Source organism: Gavia stellata, chromosome 3, assembly GCF_030936135.1.
Source record: "Gavia stellata isolate bGavSte3 chromosome 3, bGavSte3.hap2, whole genome shotgun sequence".
Lineage (NCBI taxonomy): Eukaryota > Metazoa > Chordata > Aves > Gaviiformes > Gaviidae > Gavia > Gavia stellata.
In genome coordinates, this window is record NC_082596.1 from 9618693 (window position 1) to 9643863 (window position 25171).

The window sequence follows — 25171 nt, forward strand, 5'->3', positions numbered from 1 at the left end:
GGGAAGAGACTCCTTATCTCTCTTGGACTTCAGTTATGGCCTTTGTTATGAATTCAGAAAATTAAGCTTAAAATTACTACTCTGGGGGCTCACAAATTTGATAGGAGTTACTCCTAGCAGGTGTGGAGCACAGCCTGATGTCAGTGAAGTAAATGGCAGCATTTCCACAGAGGGACAGGGAAAGTTTCTGTGAAATCAGATGGAAGCGTTGGTGCTCAGGACTGCTCAGGATCAAACCAGTCCTCAGGAGAAACAGGCTGAGTGGCATATTATGCTGTTCTCATTAAAAACACTCCTTAGCAAACAGAAGGGGCTGCAGGCATGAGTGATGAATTGAATTCATCTTTTAAATTAAAGCATCTCCACTTAGCAGGTAGCTAATCTAGCTGCAGTATTTTTTAGGTATGTGCTTAGAGAATTTTGATTGGAGCTAAATGCTGAAATAGAATATTGCTCAGCAAAATTTCCTCTGATGGTACATTACGTAGTAAACTAGCTTAAGCACTTCCAGAAATATTGGACAAATCCAGCAGTGCTTGAAGCTCTTTTAGACATACCAGACAGGAGAATAAATACCAGTTTAGTCAAATGGAATGTCTTGTTGATGTTGGTGGTTCTCTCTCATGTCCTGTCTCCTTTAACAGCCCTCCTAGATCATAATCCAGTGTCAATAATTTTTCCATATAGTGACACTCATTTAGTATGGCTGATTAGTAATTAATTTACAGATAGTCACTCAGGTGCATCGTTAGGTTCTTTGAAACAATCTGGCTGCTGTCAGCCTGGAGAGTAGTTTTACTTAACGCTAATTATTTCCTCTCCCTTGTAATTCAGGCTGCTTGGAGATACTATGCTACTAACCCCAACAGGATTGATCTAGTTGCTACCTGGAGGTTCTATGAATCAATTGTATCATTTCCATTTTTCAGGTAAGTGCGTCGTCCACCTCTCCATCATCATTTTCTGTGAAGTATAAGTCAGGACAGGAAACATAGAGTTTATATATATTAATGAGGCTTTTGTAGGTAACAGGAGTTGCCAGTTAACTTCCTGGCTGAGACTGAAAAACATGCTTTTTGTCTTCTGGATCCATTTCTTCTCCCTCGCTCTGGTAGAATATATTAGGGGCACATAGATAACTCCATCAGTAGCCCTCATGTTGGCATTAAACAAATGAGAAGGCTGCCTCACCATCAGCTTCCCTTTGTAAAACTCTGGAGTTTATTTCCCTGGGAATCTCAATTTCTCCCTCTGTGATTTTGATCCTGATAAAAATTCAGCCCTGGATTTCAGAGGTGCCTGTGCTTCTCGCACCCTCTATGATGTGACTGTGTATTGTAAGATAGGGGCTATGCTGAAAAGTCTTACTTTTCCCTCTTTAACTCAACTGGCCTGAGAATTGTGTTGTTCGCAGAGGTGGCCATGGCATGTGAACATAATTAATGCTTGTTAAATGCCTGTCTTTTGGCAATACCAATTGCTCAAGGGGATAATTCAGTGGAAGACAGCCAAAGCGTGTTTAAAACTGTCTTCCACTGAAACTATTAACTGAAGGTTCACAAGAAAAAATTTTTGGCGAGTTGGGGTCATGTTTTTATTTTAATCACTGCTTCTGAGTTCAGTGGAAAGCATTCCATACATAAAGACATTCAGAATTAATGGACATTTGTATGTTTATGGATATGAGTCTGCCTGATCCTCACTTTTCTTGCCTGCAAACAGGCGTCTTCCTCACCTTGAGTTCTTAACATTTTCAAATGTTGGTCCTATGAAAGCCAAGACTTTTAGCTGTAGACTATCAGCTGCTAATAATGGGCATTACTTATCCAAGTTTATGCTTTAAGCTTTCTTTCTGGACTTGCTGTTATGCCTCATTCTGACAAAAAGTGCCCTTAAACTACTGCTCAGCTCAAACAGAGGTCTCCACATGTAAATTGTGCTCACTGCGCTAATACTGCAGCTCCAGCTGTTGCTAAAAATTGACTTGAAGGAACATTTCAGGCTCCTGCCTTCACAAAGGGCAAATTACAAATATTAATTCTGTCTTTGTTTTATTCACAATATATTTATTTAGGTTTGATTTCACTTAGGTCAAAAAGGAAATCTCTAAGAAAAAAACACCACAAGTATTTAATTAAATCTCAGTACATGTCTTTCCTTTTCTTTATCCCTTCTCACTCTATATCTATTCCCACATTTTCCATTATAGAGTCATTTCTAGAGGGTTTCTTGACCTCAGGTTTTGTTCAGAGAATAATTCTCAGGCTTGCCTGGAGTCTAGACTCATTACTGTGACTTCAAGCTAGTTCATTGTATGGAAGTTCTTCTGTGATTCAAATGCGACCTGAAATTTAATAGGTGTTTTGCAAATAAGGTCCTGGGAGAGAGGGCAAGGAAGTTCGCTTCTCACCAAAGACTAGATTGCCAGTCTAAGCAGCACAGATTGGTTTCAGGAACCTGTATCACTTTCTTTGCTTTATGGCTAGTTGAAAATGTAGCTTTTATTCTGCTGTCAGTTATGGTCACAGACCAAAAGAGGTATAAACCATTAGCCATAGATTAGAAATTTCTATTTAACAAAATGTGCTGAATTTATTATGTAATTCTTCTCTCCTTGCTTTCTTGTAATGCTTCCTCTTTTCCATAAAAGGAAAGAGCAATTGGATGGTACTGCCAGGTATGTAGCTGCCATTATTATAGCCTTGTTTTAATATAGTTCTTGGAGGATGCAGCTTAAATGGTTCTTTGTGGATTCATGAGCTGTTAACCAAAACATGCTACTAACACCACAGGTAGTCATTAAAAATGATTAACCAATCCATTTCCTAATTGCTTGCTTTTTTCCCAATTTAACAACACAGCTAAAATGCTAATCGTACAAATGCAGTGTTGCTTGCTGATTGTCTGTAAACAGCTTTATTGTTCGTTATGATTAATCATGGTCTAGATTTCTCCTGATCCATGCCATAGAGCCAGGGTTTAGATCCAGGTTGTTCTGTGGTGAATTTAAAGTTCTGCTTCATGTTATTGCTCAACAGTCCTGCACAGAGCAATGTTGAGGTGTAAGGGATCAAGTCTGTGTCGATTCACCATGTGCAAAGATTTCTTGATGATAAGTACTAAGATGAATGGCTAAGATGGTTCAGCAGAACAGTCAATCTCTCTGGCAGTACTAAAAAAGCTACATTAGGTTTGAGGCCTTGGTCCCACCCCTGCTGAAACAGATGGGAAAGTTCCCACTCACTTTGGGGAATTTACAAGCAAAGATAATGAAGGAATCATCGACTGTAATACTGGTCAGTCACTGAAGACTGCAACAGAGCAGTCAGTGTCGTCAAGGTCAACCTGCAAGGTCCCACATGGAAATGATATATTTATAACCCCCTCCAGCTAAGTTGCAGATTTAAAAGCGCATAGAATAATTAGGTCAAAAATGTGAAATACTTAATGCTAAACTGCTATCGATGGATCACCCACAATGAAAGTCAATAGCAATTAAAGGATAAAGAGTTCCACAGACTCGTGCTGAAGCTATTTCCATTTGTATCCCCATTTACAGCGCAGAGAAAAAGAGCACGAATTGTAGCAAAATTTGAAAACTGTTAGTCAGTAGTCAGGCCTGTGTTCCAGTCCCTGGCCTGATGAAAAGTTATCTTTTTGTTTTTTAAACATTTCATGCAACTCGTGACAGCTTCAACAAGGGAAGCTGAAAAAAACCAGATTTCCACTTGCTGTTCTCCTCTGAATTTTGGGGGCTCAAACCTCCTTTAACAGAAAAGAAAAACGTATTGCAGGTTTTCTTACTATACAGGCAAGTGCTGTAGTGCTGAATTATTGGAAAAAGATGACTTCCCCCTCCTGCCACCATCATAATGATTTAACCTGCTCCTCTTCAAAGACTGCCTGGATGGGAGTTACCTAGTTTGTGAACCCTCATAAACCTTAAGTACTATACATCCATGGCTCTGCCCAGGCTAAGCAGTCATGAGCAAGCTCAGTTGCATTAATGTAGACATCTGGAGATTTTAGCCACCTCCAAGGTTGGCAGCAGCTGAATTTTGGCCTTTAATATGTAGGAGAGAGCTTAGGAACTGAAATCCTTTTGAGTATGTAACTCCATACCTTGAGCCAAAATGTGTTCTGACTCAGTTGCAGCAGCAGCTTAAAATTAAGAAAGTGAATGACTGCGGCAGTTTGCTGTCGGTCACAGCCCACCTAGAGAAGCTCCTGCACCTGCAGTGACAGAATAGTTCATGTAGAAGTTTCTGAGTTACTGTATCTTTCAGACCAGTAGCAGAAGTCGTTTTATGTTGAAGCACTGGATTAAAAACAGAAAAGTATGACTCACAGCTCAATATCTTTAAAACTGCAGTCCCAAGGCCCCTCATTCTAACTGGATCTATTTTGCCATTATGTTGTTACATATGTAATAACCTTCAGCAAAATCATCAGTAAACCTGCGTTGGAGCCTTCCTGTTAGCAGGAATGTGTTTATGGAAATAAATACTCAATTAAAGGGATTGGAAACCCTCCAGGTAAACAGAAAAATGATGGTACTTGTGGGAGCATCCACTGACTTCAGCAGACATGGGACTGAGCCATAAAATCTGGTTGTTTTGACAGTCCCACCTCCTATCTCTCATAACACTCTTATTTACAGACAGATAATTAAAAAAAAAAAATTCTCTTCCTCCTACAGTGATTTAGTATAGAAAGTATTACTTGTGCTCCACTGCAGTTTGCGTTTAAGTCTGTATTGAAATAAATAATGAGCAATGAGGGAGTGCAGTCCTAGTGGACAGAACAGCCCATAAGTGCACTCGGTCTCCAGATTCTTGCATCAGTTAAGTACGTAATGGGAAAGCTGTAGTAATAAACTGCATTGTCTGAACAGTGGTTGATAAAGGAGAGAGAAGAATTGGTCCAAAGCTTTCCCAGAAGAGTCAGAAAATTTCAATAGTTAATAAACTAAAAATGAGGCTTGGTTATGTGAAAATTTGAGGATGGGTAATGCTTTAAGTGGCAGAGTTTCTATTCTGTGGTAAGAAAGCTCCTTAGGAACTCCACAGTAGTAGGGTTGAACTCTGTGACAGATCCTTCTAGGATCTCTCCTTGGAAGCAGGAGCTGGCATCATGACAAAGTCACAGCTACATGCAGCTCCGTGTTCTTAGACCGTTTGGGAAAAACACAGGGAAGACAACAGAGTGGAAGGGTCCGTTTCAGAAATTGGATCCCAAGGCAAGGCTGCAGGATCTTGCAGGACTTGTGATAGTGGAAAGCCGATTAAAGTTTGGCAGCAGCCCAAGGCTTTATTGAAGCTCCCTTTAAACTAAAACTGTGAAGATGTGAGATACGATGAAGAGCACATTGAACTACCCTTGAGCTAGACAGTAGACTGTGTCCTGTAAACAGTGAAGGCAAGTGGTACATATGATGCTCCTCTGTTAAGAGTAGCATTTTCCCTACATGGCCTGTATAGTCCCCCAAACCAGGAGGAACTGGGGCTGTGCTATTCATTGCTCACTGGTGGGGAGTTTACTGACTTTATACCAGAGATGCCACTAGCTTTTTCTTCCTTAATCAATGCCTTAAACTACCAGCACATGAAATCTCAGATAGCAATTGCTCTTCTGCATGTATTGAAAAGCCTTTTCATCTATTTAGCCCCCAAGAAGGAAGACTTATAAGAAAAATATATTAATGCTCATTTCTGCTGGAGTGCAGCAAATCATTCAGCAAATGTTTGGGTGCTTGACCTACATTTCCCAGCCATTAGGATGGACTTTTGCTTGATGGACATATTGTTTATTTTGAACCAACTTTTTATGTCTGTGTTTGAGGAATGAATTGTAGGCCTGATTTTTCAGTGGTGTTGTTAGCAGCTGTTCCACTGATTTCGACTAGTGTAAGAATTTTGAATCACTTGTATGTACAGGCACTTCAGGGAAGGATTTTGAACTTTCTTCTAGGGGCTTGGTCCTAATCAGCATTGTCCAACTGTAGAACTACACACTAGGAGAGCATGTTCATTCCTAGATCTATTATTATGTGATTGCAGAAAAGTCATTGTCCCTGTTTCCTTATCTCTACAAGATAAATAATATTTCTTTGCCTTTGGAAAGTTGGTTTGATTTTTTTTTTTTTTTAAAGTGGTGGAATTGGTACTAGTCTTTCCTATTACGCGGGTGTGAAAGAATGCATATAATGTGATGCATTTTTGTATTGCCAGTAGTAAAAGCATAATGAAAATAAAATCATACTTTGCAAGGTGGAAAATTTCACTGTCAGCATTTCTTCTTAATGCACCTGCCCAAAACAGGAAGGGGAAAAAGCCACTCTGATCTGCACACTACATTAACTACAAATGAAAGGCTGTTCCCATTCTTTTTCATAGAGCTTTTCATGGGTAATCATTAACGTCTCATCTTAATAACTTTTCTTCACTTTACAGTAATATCATGTTTAGTAGGGAGTCATTCTTTGGATCAAGCCTCACAAGAAAACTTAGGTATATACATTCAAGTAACAATTGAGCCTTACTCTTTTCATATTTCTTGCATGCCATTCTCTGCCTGCACTTTCTGTTTTTACTACAGTAGTTCATCTAACCACCATAAAAATTAAAGGGAGATAAAACTGAAAAGTTATTTTAGCATAAAAAGAAAGTTGCATGACCTTGCAGATAGTTCATTGTTCTGCTGTTCAGAAAACATGGGTTCTGACCCTGGCTCTGCCAATTATCTGCTTAGAAACAAGTGGTTTTCTCTGTTTTCATAGAATGGGAATGATACTAACCTACTCTGCAAAATCTTTTAGAAATTTACTGTAAGAAAAATACACTGTAAGAGCTAAATACTGTTTCTTATGCAGTCCCAACCTTGCCAACACAAATTCATGCAAGTCACTTTGCATTTGAGTTCAGTGCAACAACATCTCTGCATGTATATTTGCAGGTTCTGGTTCAGCAAATGGAAAACAAATGGATGCTTTTGATCATCTGAATGAAGTTAGTGACATGCTTAAATACCATGCTGAACTGTGACCTAAGATGTGGGGCAAGAACTTTATCTTCCTGCAAACATAAAAATAATTCGTAGCATTTCACAATCTGAAAGACACATCATTGGAAATAGTAATACTTTGACTGAATTGTCAAGCATTTTATTCTATCCCACACAAACATCTTTCCATCATTCAACTTTAGCTCATTGTTCTCTTTCCCACTTCATTCCATGAACATGAAATCATCAACACACAACGCAGCTTTCCTAGCCTAAGCTCTTCAACATTTGGAGAGCTGCTAGTGAAGCACTCTGTTTTTTCATTGGTTGATTGGCCCATGCAAAGTAGTCAAGAGACATTGATTTTGCAGTTTGGTTTGCTTTCTAATGGTTGATACATGGAGATATGTTGACTGCAAAGTAAGGAGTGGGTCAACATCCATACCTATGTTGCTGGCTGCATCTGTTGGTGAAAAATATCCATCCTGTTTTCACAAAGAATTGAACCTGGATTATTCTCCCCATGGATTTCCATGACATTGCTTATTTTTACCCATTTCAAATCACTTTAGAAAGTGTGGATGAGAAGAGGGGCTGAGCAAGGGCCTTTAGTGTTCATAAGGGCTCTTTGTCTTTCTGAAGGGCATCAAAGTTGAGCCCAGGTGAGGACTTGTGTTCATGTTTCTGGGCAAATAATCTGGATGGTACACGAGTTTGGATTTAGAGTCATGCCTACAATTAAATACCAATGAGGACATAGGCCACCAAAGAGTGTGGAAATTGGTTAGCTAAAAGGGGGTGTTTCCTCCTCATATATCAGAAACTTGCAAATTTAGACCTCAAGATTCAGCATGCAAAGTGGTTTTTTATGAAGACATTAGTTGTCAAGAAGTTACAGTGAATTATTTTGAGACTGAACACTTTTGTGAGTTCCTCTCTATAGAAAAGAATGTTACTTGATTTCCTTAAAAGGGAAAGCTAATTGGCCAAAGTTCAGAAGTACCTCGGAAGTGTGGAATGATCTTTGGTTTATACTAAGAAAACACATGAACTCTCTGAGACCCACTGGATGTATTCAGTGCAGGATTTGTGGCTGTCCTCATAACATTAGTTTCGAGCTTGGGAATAGTTCAAAGGAGAATACTTCTAGAAATCTCACTCAGAATGTTTGATTTCCAAAAGCTAAGTTCACCCATATAAGTATAGCTGATAATGTAGTAAAATAGTGGAGTAAACATGACTGCCTTTTGCTTCCAGTTACTTGAGACCAACTAAAACTAATGATGAGCTAAACAGCAAAAATATGGGAAAATTTCCTGATTATATTTACTCCTTGTTAGGTGAAAGTCGCAAATACATGGAAGAAGGCTGTGTTTGATTCACTGTTAGCATTAATTCATTATTTTTCTTCTCATACATGTATCATTTGTTTATGAAACTCCAATACTCGGCAAAGCACAGAGAGGAGAGTGTCTGGCTTGCATGATGGGTTGTAACTGCATTATTTCCTTGCATGACTGTTTCTGGAAAAGTATTTCTAGTTCAGTGGTTCCCACTCCTTATTCTGAGCAAGGGTAAAACATCTGCTGCAGAAGCCAGCCATCTCTTTTATATCCAGCCACCAAATTCATCTCTCAGATGTTCAAAAATAATACCCACTGCTTTGGGGGAGCAAGAATCTGAGAGCTGAATTGTTCTTTAGCTAGGAAGTTTTCAAGTCAAAATATCTGCACTGCTTCTGCCTTCCTTCTTTTATGGTGGTCTGTATCTACCACAGAATTAAGGAGTGCTCATGCTGGGATTCCACTTCAAAGGCAAAGATTTGGGGAAAATTTTTATTCCACCACAAGAGAAAGGATGCAATAGCATGCAAGACAAACAATGGCAATGTATCTAAGCTAGTCAGAGAAACTACTCTGCACTTTTATCAGCATGTTTGGGATGCATTTGAATCCCCCTAGTTTCTGGAATTGAAGTCAGGAATCACATTTTATTGACTGTAAGGAAGCCAAATGAAGTAGGACCACTGTCCCAAGGGGAGGAAGAGTAGCTAATATCAGTAGGAGGAGCCTGAAAGACAGGCAGCAGCACATGAATCTGTGGGTGGGAACCACTGTTCTAGCCACTGTCATGAAGGATGATGTGATCTGCGCATGCTTCATACTCTGAGACTGAGCCATGCGCATGCTGTTTTAATGAAGGAGATTGTGTCATGAGAACAAATGTTTCCTAAGATTTTTTAAAAAGCACAATGAAAACAAAAACCCCAGCAGACCCAGATTTCATCCCTTGGAAATGAGAATAAAGTCCATTTTTTCTCTGATGACAGCTAGTCATTATCTGGAAAGAAGCTTGGGTTTTGTTTTGGTTTGGTTTTTTTATACAACATACTGTTGTATTTCTTAATGTGAAGCTGATGAATTATTTTCTGATGATTCCACTGCTCTGGCTGCCTGGATATGAACACAATTGTCTATATGTATTGCATAAACATACTGTTATGAATCTGAATGTTACTTTAGATGTTAATCATCAGGATTCAATAAATGAGGACAGCTTCAGCTCAGGTAACTTTAGCTTAGACTAGAGACCTGCTTTTTAAGTGACTTCTCATCTAGATCTTTCTGTAGTCAATAAGAGACAAGTTCCCCGAGCTGTATAGTCATCCCAAAGTGAAATGGAGTTGAACTGGACTCCGTAGGTTGCTAACTTCCTATTGATTATAGAAAGAGGTCTAAAGATTAATCTTGGACAGGACATTAAATTTTTTAAACAGCTTAAGACAGATCAGATGAGTTCTAGCTGCTAAACCTAAGATGCTCGAGCAACAGTCTTGGGACAACAGTTTGTTCCTAAACTGACACTTATCAATTGGGAAAGTTGAGAAACTCCCTAGAAAGAGAATTTGGGAATGCTTTTGGTTTATATTATCTGCCTTAAAACACCCACCCCACCAAAAAAAAAGCCAACCCACAAATGAGTGGGCCTACACTTGCAGTGGAAAACATCACTGCAAATAAGTAGCCTTTTGTACTGAATGCAGAGGAATATTTTGATATGTTTTGAGGAGGATATCAAATCTTGATCACTGCTATCCTTGTATAGCTCCGTGGCAGAGATTTCTGCATACATTGCCTATATTTCTGTTCCATACTGACAAAAAAAATCCACAACGTTAATGTTTTGGATACTTCGCATCATCCATGGAGCCTTTTCCTGCTGGTCTGATCCCTATAGATCCTTGCAATGCACTTTATGCCTCCTTGTCTTTTGGGAAGGCAGGCAGTTATTACAGGAGTTTTAAGGGGCAAACTTTGAGAGACCTGGGTATGTATTTTGAAGGACTAAGCAAGTTTCTGGAGAGAGAGTCAGAGGTCGTATGTAATGACAGCTATATTCTTCTAATATAGCGTTAAACTGCTATTTATAAACAATAGCAATCTTCTGTCTCACCTATTTTTCTGCTTCTTCATCTTTCAGGTTCTCTGCCTTAAACATATTCATCTCTTGAAAACTTCTCTGTATTGTTACTAAACCAAATCTTGGGACATTTAATACACTGGTCAAAGCCAATGTGTACTACATGACCTTTTCTTGCCTTTAAGAAAATCATCTCATCATCTGAAATCATCTGAGTTTCACTGCTAGATTTCATCCTTCTAGGAGCTTCCTTCTCATCCTGGAAGGTCTCTTCAGAAGCTCTTGAACCAAGATGTTCAATCTTGAACTCCTGAAGAAAAGGTGGAGTACATGCTCCAGATTCATCTATAATTGGTGACCTGTTAATCCGCCCACCAGGAAAAGCTGAACTCCACAACAAGGCTGTTGGATATACAATTTTTTCAGACCTAGGGAAAAATGTCTTTATTTTATTATCACTGAATGGATCTGCTCATCCTAAAACTGCTTCAGTTTCTTCCTTCTTGTATCTTATTTCACAGTCTCCTGCAGTCTACAAAGATCACCACCATGCTAAGTATGCTTAATTGCTCTGTCTTTTTTTCTTCACACTGAAGACCTCACAAGCTCACTTTCTCTAACATCTTCATGCCCATCAGTTTATATTGTCTGGCTGACTCTTTGCTATCACTCAGATGATAGGTTTTTGATGCATTTCTTTGCATTAAAATCCTTTTCAGTGATGTGCCATGATTCCAGACTCTTCTTGACCATTCTTCTCAAAATTAATTCCTCCTTTAAACTTTAATTTTATTACTAATGAGACATGAGAATTTATTTTCCCTACTTTACCCTCCCACAAAAACACACACAAGTCATTCAGTTGACTTTTACTTCCTCACCTTTATTTTTCATGCCCTTTCAAAACTTGCTCATTATCTGTCATCTTCGCCTGTATACATTTTTCCTATATATAGTAGCTGAGTGCTTGAAGAATCCAAATTTCACAGAAATGCCACAGAGTTAAGACATCTGTCTTGTAAAGCACTACTGCTCTCAAACCTGGCCTCTGAAACAGAGAAGTGAAAGTGATGCAGAAGGGAGGTCACAGGATTCTCCCTATCTTAGTAGAACACAAATCACTTGTTGAGACTCTGCACTCATCATAAATTCAGCCTTTAAAGCACCTTGGTGGATCAATCAGATCAAGATTCCAACCCAAAAGCAAGGACTATGGAAACCATTTTTTAAATAAGTTCTTAAGACTGAACTTGAGACTGCCTTACACATTCTGTGGTGACTGATTTGCCAAAGATATCAACAAGTAACATCTCATATTTTTCTACAAAGAAGGAAATAATCCCTGATTTTTTTTCTCTGTACATTTGTCTGCACTTTGTATAACTTCCCCCCATGCCATGAATTCCTCAGGAAATGACATTAGGGCAAAGTCTGAGTAATATTAATACCATTCACTTAGACTGTTCTAATTCTTCACTCAAATCCATGATTTTATCTTCTCACATCATTGACTTCAGTTCTGGCAATGCTGACAGCAGGGCTAGCTGTGTGTCTCCATACTCACACAAGTCCTTCTTAGTTGCCACTTACATACTTGTACGCACATATGCGCTTCATACATGCAATGACAGCGCAAGTGTCTGAATTTACTAGGCTGCAGAAATTGCATTTACAAGTATTGTCATGTTGTCAACAAAAAATTCAGAAGGCCTGAAAAAAGATCCTACACAAAGGTTTAGTTCTTCCATCTTTTGTGACAGGGAAGCTCATATTTCATTACCGCCTTGGTCAAAGATACATTAATCAGAAATAGATAGTAGAGATGAGGGCACCAGTAATTCATGTTAAAAAAACCCCCAAACCACAAAAACCTGCAACAGCTGTGATGTTCAATGCTCAGATCAGGTAGAAATTTTGTATGCTGTAAATTGCAGTATTCCTGCTAGAGTCAGCGCTATTATGAATGATAAGAACATGATACATGTCTTTAAGTATCGCCTTTATCGTTTTAAGAGCAATGTCCTAAGAACTTCCATTGTGGTGGGATATTGCAACAGACAGAGCTCTGAGATAGAAATAGATCCTTCTTTCAAAGAGGTGCACCAATGACACCAGAGATTGTAGAACATAAAACCCCATCTGACCAAGATAACTCCTTAAATAGAGGACAAGTAGTTCTGTGAGTGAGACCCTTCACTTGCAAGGTCTGCATGCAAGTCTCCATCTTTGTCCACTATGTCCTTGCACGGTGGACCCTCCCCACACTTGCCCCTCCAGCCAGCAAGTTTAGTGGCTTCAGCTGAGCATACTGCACAGATACCTCTCTGCATACCTATGAAATCTGTTTCTTCTGGTCACCACTGCTGTTCATCCTCCAGCTCTGCTCCCATCCGTAGCTCTCAGAAACCTGCCAGCTGTGGTGGCTTCTTCCCTCCCTGACTCAACCTGTTTGACCCAGTGTCCTGAACAGAAGTGCCTCTTGACCATGGCTGCACAATTCACCTCTACCCAGAGCTGTCCCCCACTGCAATATCCAGGAATGGGTTAAAAGGCAGGCTTTCTTCCCATGGCTTAGCCTCACTTTTTTTTAAAAAATGTGCAATTAACAAATAATTAAGCAGCAAAGTGAACAAGCAAATCAAATATTTATACCATCTATCACCTACAAAGTGTTCAGAGCATATATAAGACGATATACTTACTAGCAAATTCCTTTTCTGTTGCTCTTCTCAGGTGGTATCAGTAATTGCCTTTAAGACCATTACAGCCGTTAGGCGGGCGGAAGGGTTACTGATGCCGGTAAGATGGCAGGTAGATGCAATTCTAGCTCTGTTGTCACTGAAGGACAAATGTCTTTGGTCAGTAAATCTGTAAGAGAACAATGCAAGCAAACGTCAGAGGAACAAAATATGTCACTTTACTGCCATTCGTATAGGTCACCTCAATTTCTAGTATAGTGAGGGAAGACTGAAAGTGAATGGTGGAGAGAACTGGGTAGCCTGCCCTACCGTGTACCTAGTAATTGCTTGGCAATGCCTTTCCAGTGTTTTGCTGATAATTTACTTGGTTCACAGCACATCTGACTTTCTTTTACTCCTGGCTATGCACATGAGTTATTCATTTAATAGCCTGCCACAGACCCAGTAGTTAAAGAAAGCACTGAACAGGAAAGGCCAAGCATCCTTATCATTAGACAATATAACTGCCTAAGTGCTGGTGTTTCTCTTCTTAATAATAAATCTAATGCTTCAGACATGCTACTGGAGCTGAAGCACTGCAATACATTACATGGAGAGGATAGCAAGACCCTCTGGTAACATTTTCAACATTGATACAAAAAGTGCTCATAAAAAGCAGTTAATTATCTGTGGAGCTTAACTGTTGCTTACAAAGACATTGATGTATTATGGTAGCCCCAGCAGTGTCCTTGTGTACAAAACATTTATTTAGCCCATTATTTACTTAGAGCATCATGAAAACAAGTTAAAAGTGTACAAAGGAGGAAAATGATTACTTTTGCTTATTTTGTAGCCAAAAGCTGGGTCTCTTGGATCGGGTTCGTGGTACCAATACTAAAGGAAAGCTATTTACCCCTCTGAATGTAGATGCCATTGAAGAAAGTCCTTCAAAAGAGCCTAAGAATGTTGTCTTGAATAATAAGGAGCGTTTTCGCACTGCATTCCGAATGAAAGCATACGCTTTTTGGCAAAGCTCAGAAGGTAGCCCATCTGTGTTGATTTCTTTCTATCCATTCCCTATCCTCCCCATTTTACCTTGTTCCTTTGCATCTTCTGTTGAAGGTTTATGACTTTCTGGGCCAAGCATGGCTGGTTCCTGGTTTTACATGGCACATTTGGGGAAGCCCCAGGAAATGAATGCTGGAGTCCAGGCAATACAGTGCTTGAAATAAGACAATGGCGCTCCATAAAAACAGCAATTGATATGGGATAAGGCCAGTGGTGGAACCAACCTATTTGACCTGGAACAAGAGGGCACACTGGGCAGTGATGCTATGCTAAGGTAGCTCCCTCCTAGACTGCATCCAGCCCTCCCCTAGCCTGTGTCCAGGCATCTCAAATATCTCCTCACTGCAGTCTCTTAAAACTTAGTTTTATAGAGTCAACTGCTGCTTCCCTCCCACTCTCCCTAAGACTGCTGCCCCCTCAGCAGATTTCCACTGGGTGCCCGTGCAACAACATAGGGCATTTTTCCTCTCAGCTTTCCTGGGCACACATTTTCCTTTTCTTGCCTATAGTGTCTAAATTGTCTCTAAATAACTGTTTCTCCTTTATTGTGCCAGCTGGCATCAGTGCATGCTGGGCATACTACCATGGATGTAGTCTGTGTGTCCACACCGGGAACTTGATTATTCTCTTCCACGGAGGTACATTAGCTCCAAGCAGTACAAGTGGGAAGAGAACTTGGCCTGTAGCTTCTACACCTGTTTTAGCCTTACGTAAAGTAATTTTGGCAAAGATTTTTCATTGTAAAAGGTCCTAAAAATGGGAACTTCTAAATCCATTGGAAAGGAAGAAAGGTTCCCAATGCTTCAGAAATGCTGGAATCTGAGAGGAAATCCCTCAAATAATGTGTCTTACAGCTGTCCCAGCAGAATTATGAAATCCCTTTCAAGAGCTGACCAGACAAAGAGGAACTTGCAAGAGATACTCCTTTACTAAAGTACTCTCATTTTAAGTAGTGCTTTAGTCAGCCAGACCTCCCTCTAAACATTGTGTGGTCAGTTGTTCACACAGCTTTTTTTTTTACCTGCTTTGCAGATGCAGGAACCGGGGAACCCATGGCAGAAGAGAGAGGTGACAGTAGTGACTTCCTTATGGAAGATATGATCCCCACATTCAAGACAGCCATCCGAGCTGTCAGGTAAATGTCTCTGATGCTCTTCAATCCTTTGCTTTGACTTTGAATGCTTATGCTTCAGGAAATCACATCACCATGTTGCAACATGTTGATTCATTGTTGCTGTTATTGATTTTTTTAAATGCACTAGATTAGATAATTCTAGATATATTGAAAAGCACAAGACAGACTCTTGTTTAAAGTCCTCTTTGAACATATGCAGGAAGGCAAATGTTTTTCAGTAACATTGACCATGCCATTTTAGCAAGATACTCCATAAATATATTTATTATAAAATAATGTATACAGTTCCTCATTAAAATATGCTATAAATATAGGAACTTGCTCAATTTAGTGACTGTAGTATTTATGTAAAACTGGAATTTTCACTTAACAATAAGCTCTCAGCTGACTCAACTCTTCTTTATTCACAATTGTATGAGTGTGCAATATACTTTTCAGCTGTCATATTTTAATAGATGCTGAGGTCTCCATTTCAGCAGTCTTCAGCTTGTGACATGTGTCACCTTCATTTTCATATCACAAGAGATATTCCCTAGGGTTAGAAAACTCCTAGTAAGACTTGATAATGTGTTTAGCACATCAAGCACACAGAATTCATTCGCTGATGTTCTGTTACTCCTCCACTCAGTATATTTTACTCTCTTCCCTTGAAAAATGCCCGCATAGGGAAATACTCTGCTTTCATTGCAATTGCTTTTTATTCCAGAAGTTGTTAAGTTTTTGGCCAGGGAGTAACTACCTTCCAGGTGAAATACTGCAAGTCTGGAGTGCCCCAAAATTATCTTAGAAAAGATTCAAGGAAGGTGGTTATAAGTATATAACCATATACTTATATGTATATATAACCATAATATATATTCACCTGGTTCTTTTCCAGTTGGGTACAGGAGAACCAGTCATTAAAAATTCCAAGTTTTCTCACGCCTGCTGAAAGCCACGTCCCACAGGCTTTGTTCATGTTACCCATCACTGCTTCTCTCCCGCTGGAAGTTTCTTCATCCCTACTTCCTCCGCAGTTTTCCCTTTCTTTCCTGATACCTGCTTGCTTTCAAACACAGACTATACATCTGTCCTGTTTTCCAGCCCCACCTCCATGAGACATGCTATTACTACTTTTGCAAAACTTCCTTTCCCACATCCTGTGCAAATCTAATTAATTCATGCAATTTCCCTTTAAACTCAATCATGAGCCAGGCTATTTTTTTTTTTCTTGTATAGTTTACCCAGACCCTGAATGCTAATGGGAAGTAATTCTTTCAGACAAAACTCTTAATGGGTTTTCAGGGTCATGATCAAGGAGATTTTAAATTGAAATTGCTAACAGTGTGATTCCTGTTTTTAATTTATGTTTTTTTAAGTATAGTTTTGCTGTTATCATATATAGTTTGGTTATAATAGGCACAGGTATAATTTTGAAATCTTGAAAGATTTAAAGATTGAAAAAATTTAAAGATTGAAAGATTAAAAGTTAAAGAGTCAAAACCCCTTAAAAAGTCATAATAGAATTATGTCTGCTAAATGAAAGTTTATACAGATTTTAAAAAGGTTTAAAAAATTCATCAACCCTGAATAAAAAACAGGTCAGAATCTTAACAGATGACAGCAATTCCCCTATTCAGACCAATAAGAACATGGATACTCTATTGAGAAAGCAAACCTTTGTATCCCAAGCCTAAAACAGATGAAAGAAATAAAATTATTTTCATTCTTTACATATGTTATTGTTTATTTGTTTAATCTACCAAGGTAAACAGTGTAAAATAATGTATAAACAGAAAAGAATGGAAAAAAAATAATGTCAAAGAGTTTTCAAGTGCTCTGGCCAGCACTGGTCCTTATTATAAGAATTCTGTTATTAATTACTAGGACATTTTATAATAATAACAGAAATTATATTATTATATTATTATATTTTATTATATTATAAATATAACAAAAATATTTTATTATATTATAAATAATTACTATATTGTTAGATATTATTATTATATATAAATTATATTATTATTAACAATAATGTTATACTGCTGGTTTTTCAAGGACACTTCAGGCAGTTCTAACACTTTTTCTTTTCTCCACAACTTGAACTGCTTCTGACTTCTTAACTTCCACGTGTCTATCTAATAAACATTTCCTAGCCAAAGCCTTCCCAGATGCAAAATGAAAACCAAGCTGAAAATGATTCAGCATTATAGATACAATAAATTAGCTTTATAATAGGCTGAAGCATAAAAAACCCAGCTTCAGCTTCACAGCTTCAAAATCTCCTGTGACTTGTGTTGTTCAAAATCAAATTCCACATATGAGCCTGTAGCTTTGAACCATTTCTAGTTATGATGATAGTGCTGAAAAAGACATTTTGTCTGTATAATTTGTTTTAGCCTATTAATTATGAAAAGCCAACTATTATATATTTACAAATTGGTTTGATAGTAGAGATTCTCTGCTTATGTTTTATTGCCTTGTTTTGAAACAACATGCTCGATTTCCAAACATCTGGAGTATTTATCAATTACTCAATAAAACTGCAAATTATCATTATGGAATTTATATAAGAAGTTAGTAATTTTTTTGTTTATTATGCAGAATACTACAGTTTCGTCTCTATAAAAAAAAATTCAAGGAGACTTTGAGGCCTTATGATGTAAAGGATGTGATAGAGCAATACTCAGCAGGGCATCTTGATATGCTTTCCAGAATAAAATATCTCCAGGCAAGGTAAGAATTCTCTGGTAAATGAAGAAAATGTATAGCTGTGCTGAGAAAATAAAAGCATAGTTGGCCTATTTGCGTACAAGGGCACCCAGAAGCTATGTTATTGCTTAGCATAGCTGGTCAATAAGAAAGCCTTTTCCCCAAAGAATAAAGGCAAGTGAGCAGCTACCAGGGGTAACTGCACCAGAAGAGACCACTGGCTCATATTTAGAACAAAGAAATCCGAGTAAAAGTCCTGTGAATTTTCTGTACTGTTGCCTTATTTGATTAGGGTCAAGTTTCTCCCCTTCTCCCTTTTTAATAGATGATAAATAAAAGAAATAGTTGCTCTAGAGATTTTCTTTGGGCTGGATTCTCTGCTGAACTGTGCCTGGCGAAACATCTCATACAAGTGCAAAAATATATCAACACAGGAAGTTTTACTTCCCCTTCACTCTGGTATAAATTGACCTATGTGAAAATTGGAATTTCAGGCCTTTGTGACTATTCAGGTGCAATCTGTCCCACAGTTGTTTCCTCGCAGAAGCCGTTTATCCTGATGTGCTTTTGAGGCATGTCTAAAAATATTTGTGCTGCTCACATCCTGAGCCATGGGTGCAGGTCAGAGCTTGAGCTAGTAAGCTTGTCTGGGTTTGAGTGCACATGTGTGTATATGCGTATAGCTGTATTAGTTCAGTCTCAGCACAGCACTGTCCACATTCCCTGAGCGCCCCCAGTCACTCTGAACAGCAAAATGCCACACAGACATAACCTTGATTTCTCTCAAACATGCAACTCTAGCTACACATTTGGACCTTATCTAGTCTTACCTTGACTTTGTAAGGCTGCTCAGGTCCTTCTGTTGAACTTCATAATTTCTTATTTCAAAGTGTTTTTCCATGTACTGGGCTATCTTATTTTCAAGCATATAACATGTCTGGTTCCTACCTCACTATTATTGCTCTAGAAAAGCTGCTCTCTAATTATGTACCAGAAAACACCAGTGTTACTCTATAAAATGAGCTCTGCATCACATAAGCTTAGATTTCAATGCAGAAATATCTTTCTGAACTTGGGAAGTTGAAGAGGGCTCATGATGTTAGAAATCTGCATCTGTGGTGGGGTCTCCACGCCTTATACTGGACATCTTTCCTTTACCTCAAACTGAGGTGTTGTGTGATTTTGGACAGCAGAGCACCTCTCAGATACTCGTTTGAGTCCTAGCAGCAGTAAAGGTGCCTGACGTGATCAGGCCCATCTCATGCAGTGTTTATAGCAGAGATTTGTGGGATGAAGACACATCCCAGGTGAGTCAGGGCAAGAATCACAGCACAGCTTCAGCCCTGCAATGTTCAGCTCAGCAGTGCCATGCCCCAGTATAAAGAATCACCAGTAGCAGAAGAACCACAAAATTTCAACAGCCATTTTGCACGTATACAGGGAAGACCTTTTTAGAGGTCTTTGAAGAAAAAGCATAATCCTGGCAAGCCATGTAAGATTCCTCTTATAGTTAATAGAGAGCTAGTCAATATAATTAATGGCCTTTATGGCACAATTCATCCCTGCTTAAAACAGATGCCTTCATCTCATCAGCTGAATCTCCCTTACTCTCCCTCAAATTTTCTTCCTGTGTTGACTAAAGTCTCCACTGATTGTAATTGGGCAAAACCAGGTAGGTGAGTCCTACTCATTGTGTCTATGAGCAGTGAGATGCCATAGGAGTTTGATGAGACATTGACTGATGGCCTAGCAATGCTTGGGTGCCTAGCAATTATCTAGCTACCTTTGTGACGTTTGCCTTGAGCTTTTTTAAGTTCCATTTTCAAACTCCATGGGCCACCATGAAGCTCTGCAATGTACCTGTGTGGATTGTCTGATAATACAGATAACTGCTCTGTGAACTAATGCTGATACCTGGTCAGTTTGGTGTGTGGGCTAAATGAACAGAGGTTTGCTTGCACCTGAGCAGTTGAATATGCCAAATGAAAGAATATTTTGATGTAATTAAAGAATGTAATTAAATATGCTGGAGCCTCCCAAACAATCCTTTTAGTTTTGTTCCAAATAAAAAGTCAAGTAGGATTCCTTGTGAAACTTCATTCATAGTTATATCTTTCAAACTAAAAGAATAATTAGTAAAGACAAAAAAATTACTGATAATTAGGCACAATAACTGCTAGAAAGTCATTGGTTTATTAAGAGTATCAGGAATTGCAACCTTTCCCCAAATTCTGATTTTCACTGTCCAGCACAAAACCTGACGGGTCACTCCTAACATTTTTAGGAGCAGCTGTTACTGGAGCTTTTTTGACAATCACGCTATTTGGTTCCTTTGAAGGAAATTAAGTCATGTGTTTCAAATGTCAAAGTTTGGAAACAGTGAGCTAGGTAATTACTCAATTACTATGAAATTACCAGGTAATTACAATTCAATGTATCGATTGTGGACCCAGAACAGAACAAAGACGTCATGACCCTCAATATAGTACCAAACCAAAATGTGCTTCCTTTTTGAATCTTTGCTACTGTTTGCTGCAGAGATGCGTAGCATTTTCTATCATGTGTTAGCATTTAGAGATGGACTTACGCAGTTGCACTTTTCTTTTTTTCAGAGTAGATATGATTTTTACACCTGGACCACCATCTACTCCCAAGCATAAGAAATCCCAAAAGGGAGGAGCTTTTTCTTACCCTTCACAACAGTCTCCCAGGTGAATTTTTTATGCCTAGTATTTTGCACAGACCAAAACAGAAATAAAATTTAGTTCATACCAATAAGCATGCCCTTCATTCATCCATCCAGTACACTGTTATAGTTAGTAATGATACTGAAAGGATATGTTGCTACAAGATATATATGTGTAAATGTTGAGCTAGAAAGACACTAGCTTCCATAAGAACAATGTATGATGGAAATCTAAACTTAATGGCTTCTTTATTGTCTAGCTCAGCTTCTCTGCAGTTTGGAAATGTGATTTTATATGACATACGTACATTTGATTGCTGATATGCTGAATTTCTAATATTCAACTAGTAAATCCAGTTAAAAACTCAAAAAAAATCACCAATAGTTTGAAGGTAAACCAGTTATCTTCCTGAAGTGAAAAAGGTTTTGTTATAGCCCCCAGCAAATGGCAAGCACAGAGTTTTAATGATGCTGCTTTTAAACCAATGATCGGTGAGAATTACTGAAAATAAATTGCAATAACAGGTTTCTGGGTGTGAAAGTTACAGCATGTTCTTGCATTGCTGCATTCCTGGTAGCAAGAATTCAATAATAAATGACATTTCTTCTGTTATTTACAACTATCAATCTGTCAATAAATACCCATGAAGTACTACACAAGACCATCAACAATCTGTCCCCAAAGCTGTTATGGTTGCTCAGAACAAAAGTAATCCTACAGAAAATAAATTAACTTGGCTCTATCTGGTTTATACCACCCAGTGAAATATCTAAAAACATGTAAATGTGAAGACAGAGACCTACATATATGGAAGAGGCAACGATCATTTGGGAAACAAAGCAGATTGCAAAATTTGAATGAGCCCATATCATCAGTAAGCCAATGTGCAAAATTTGACATGTTTCAGTTATAGTTTCTGCTTTAGTAAGATACACTCATAGCTATATTTTGAATTTTGTCAGAAAGAGAAGAACTGGACCTGTTAAAACAAAAATTTTAGGGTATATTTTTTCTAAGTCATGTTAAAGAACAAATGCTTAGAAATTGTTTTTCTAGACTTTGACATAGGTTATGGAAAGACATAGATTCCTTTGAGGTTGGTTTGGAATCCTTTAGATAAAGACTTACCTTGTTAATGAGCATCGCAGATCCCATGAAGTTATATAGGAAAGTTGTTTAGTTAAGCAGAGATAATATTCTTACCTCCTGAAGTTAGTCCATCTGATGGATGGGCAGTAGGAAATTACATAGAAGAAAATTTATTCCAGAATCTACTTTAAATCTCCAGGGCAGACTGTCTCTTTTCAGCGTTTCCAGTCTCTGCCACTTACTATTTGGTTTAATGAAACTGAGAAAAAAAACCTACTCAGCCTTGAAAATCAGATTCAGTCTTTGAAGACACTAATTAGAAAGAATTAGATTTAAAAACACATGTCTATCTGTAGACCCACTATCTAGACTACCTCAGCATTTTTCACAAACCTGAAATTATTCCACCAAGTCTGAGATTAATTTCACTTTCATTTTGAACTTTTTATTTGCTTTTCTTTTTCCTTAATCTTTATCTTAATTTTTAACCAAAATAATTTTGAATTAGAACTCAGAAATACATTTTTTAGAAATGTGTTGGAATCACATAGAATAGACTTTTGCTCCTGCTTGTATGGTAAATAACTAAATTCAATTTTTTCTTAAATGGGGCTCCAAGGAGCTATGTGGATATACCACCAAGAGGGTACTTCTGTTTTCTGATATAAATTACTTACTGTGATGCAAAGAAAAATGGAACACTAATAGAGTTATTAATTCTTTATAGAAATGATCCCTATGTAGCCAAAGCTTCTGCAGCAGATACTGAAGACCAAAGTATGATGGGCAAATTTGTTAAAGTTGAACGACAGGTATGTAATTTCACGACAATGATGGAGGCTGAGGTGCTTGCATAGGAATGATAAAGCTGACATAAATTCTGTATGAATCTTTGTCTGACCCAGGCAGATTTGTACTGTTCGTGATCAAGACTCACACAGATCATGTACTAATGATCACAAAACTATGCTGTTAGTTTTTCATGAAAACATTTATTTAACTGGGAAGTGTGCATTTTGAAACCTGTTGAATGAAAATCATTATATATGGCAGCAAGACTCTAACCATGATGTTTAGATGAGACTTTTTCACTCCCTTAAACTCCATACTCACGATGTCTAGTGTTTTGCTGTGAGCACCACTTTCTTTTGCAGGGTCTGGCACTCAGAAGGATTGCCTCCACAGGTATTTTTGGGCCCTCTTTGTGCATCCTACCCTATTGCTTAGCAAGTCAAGACACTCTCATTTTTAAATACATAACTAAGTAACATGGAGGCAAGTGGCATTGATTCACATCATTTCCTTTCATGGAATGTAAATGTTCAGGCACAAAGTACTATCAAAAGAGAAAGGAAATTAGTCCTGATATTTAACCCTGATGTTGTGGGACTATTAAGAGTTAGAGAATAGGTCTGTGTGCAAAGGTAATTCCTTCTGTTGTATTTTGGTAATAGCTATTTACCATATGGTATTGAGACTTTGGTCATAATGTTGTAGGCTGCTATTGGATGCTGGACTGCCAAATACCCAGCAAAGCTGAGAATTTTTTTGGCACAGTTCATAGGTAGTGGTCTTCTTAATCCAAGGCAGTTACAGCATAAACGGGCATCCACTGCAGTCCAGCTTCCAAAGGAAAGTCATGGTTATCCTATAATTACTTTCATGACCAATAAAGATGACAGCACACCGTTACTGGGGGTAGTGCACCTATGGAAGCATTGAGCCTTTCATTGAACAACTGACTTGCGACAATATCATAACATTGGTATTTTTCAGGTTAATGACATGGGGAGGAAACTGGATTTTCTTGTTGATATGCATATGCATCATATGGAACAGCTGCAAATACAAGTTGCTGAGATAAGTCCATTGAAAGAAACTGCTTCTCCTGCAAAGGAGAAGAGAGAAGAAAACAAATATTCTGAATTAAAAACAATAATATATAAATACACTGAGCAGTGTGCTCGTGAAACTCCTTACAACTTCCAGCAGGTTCCAGTCAACAAAGTCAGTCCTTATGGTTTCTCAGCACATGGTCATATGACTCATTCACAACCTTTATCAATAGGTGGGCAAAACTCTGGCAAACTGCAAGCCACACCTTCCTCAACTTCATATGCAGAAAGGCCAACAGTTTTGCCTATATTTACATTAATGGACTCCCAGGTTAGCTACCACTCACAAGGAGACCTACAAAGCCCTTACTCAGATAAGGTGTCTCCAAGGCAGAGAAGGAGCTTTACAAGAGACAGTGATACTCCATTATCCCTTCTCTCCGTCAACCATGAGGAACTTGAGCGCTCCCCAAGTGGCTTCAGTATCTCCCAAGACAGAGACGACTTCCCGTTTGGCCCCAATGGGGGATCGGCGTGGATGAGAGAGAAACGCTACCTAGCAGAGGGGGAAACGGACACAGACACCGACCCTTTTACACCAAGTGGCTCCATGCCTTTGTCTTCTACAGGAGATGGGATTTCAGATTCAATATGGACCCCTTCAAATAAGCCAGTTTAAAAGTGCGTGTGGGGGCAGTCACTGGTTGACTTCTCCATGTAATGTAAGCATACTTTGTATATCTCACTTACTCTACACCCAAAGCTTACTAGTTCAAAACACCAATGGCTGCATAAGATGCATGTGATATTAGTGGTAGTCATTCTGCACCATTTCATACAATTTACTAATGCAGTTTTTTTCATGCTACCAAAACTAAGGAGCTTAGTTTTGAGCATGGTTTGCATGACTTTACCCTATATAAATGGTACAGCTGATTTCTTCTATGATGATACATATCTATCTGATACTCTTCAATACAACAATGGTGAATTGTTAACAGGTGAGATATGGTGGTCCTTGCTACATTTTGTAAACAGAACAGCAAAGTAAAAATATTTTCAGGAGCAATATCCCTTTGTGGAAACATAATGTCTGAATCCATTTTCCAATATAAGTAAATCAATCTCTAACCAACCTAGCCAAGAACATCTAATATTCAAAGCAGGGAAAAAACTGAGTCAAAGTGAATGACCTTACTGAAACAGTTTTGTGAACTAAATGTTTCTCATGTGATCTATTATAGAGCCACCCATGAAACACAATGTCAAAATGAAGTTAGAGATAGAATTTAAAATTATGAAAGCCACCTCCTGGGATTGGTCATGAGTATTTATTTATTGTAAAATGTAAATATAAATCCCTCAAACTATTTTGAAAATCTCCATTAGTGTTTATAAAATTGCTCGAAGCGTGACTGCTATGCTATTTTATAGAAAATCTTTTGCTTAGTCCATTTGTTACTTATGGGGCCAAATATTCTTTCTGTTCCAAAAATAAGGTTGTTCAGTGTAGGGAACTCCAGGTTTTTACACTCCACTCTTTTATTGACTTATGTGCTGCTA

The 25171-nt window shown here is 38.3% G+C and overlaps 1 protein-coding gene across 1 annotated transcript in view; it reads left to right on the forward strand.

The window, feature by feature from the left end:
- Positions 1–24287, forward strand: part of KCNQ3 (potassium voltage-gated channel subfamily Q member 3) — a 204190-nt gene extending 179903 nt beyond the window's left edge. The window contains exons 8-15 of the mRNA XM_059815440.1: positions 835–929; positions 2651–2677; positions 13954–14141; positions 15201–15303; positions 17890–18021; positions 20610–20708; positions 22501–22585; positions 23550–24287. Coding sequence (XP_059671423.1) covers positions 835–929; positions 2651–2677; positions 13954–14141; positions 15201–15303; positions 17890–18021; positions 20610–20708; positions 22501–22585; positions 23550–24287 — 1467 coding nt within the window. The remainder of the gene's footprint in view (positions 1–834; positions 930–2650; positions 2678–13953; positions 14142–15200; positions 15304–17889; positions 18022–20609; positions 20709–22500; positions 22586–23549) is intronic.
- Positions 24288–25171: the final 884 nt, after the last annotated feature.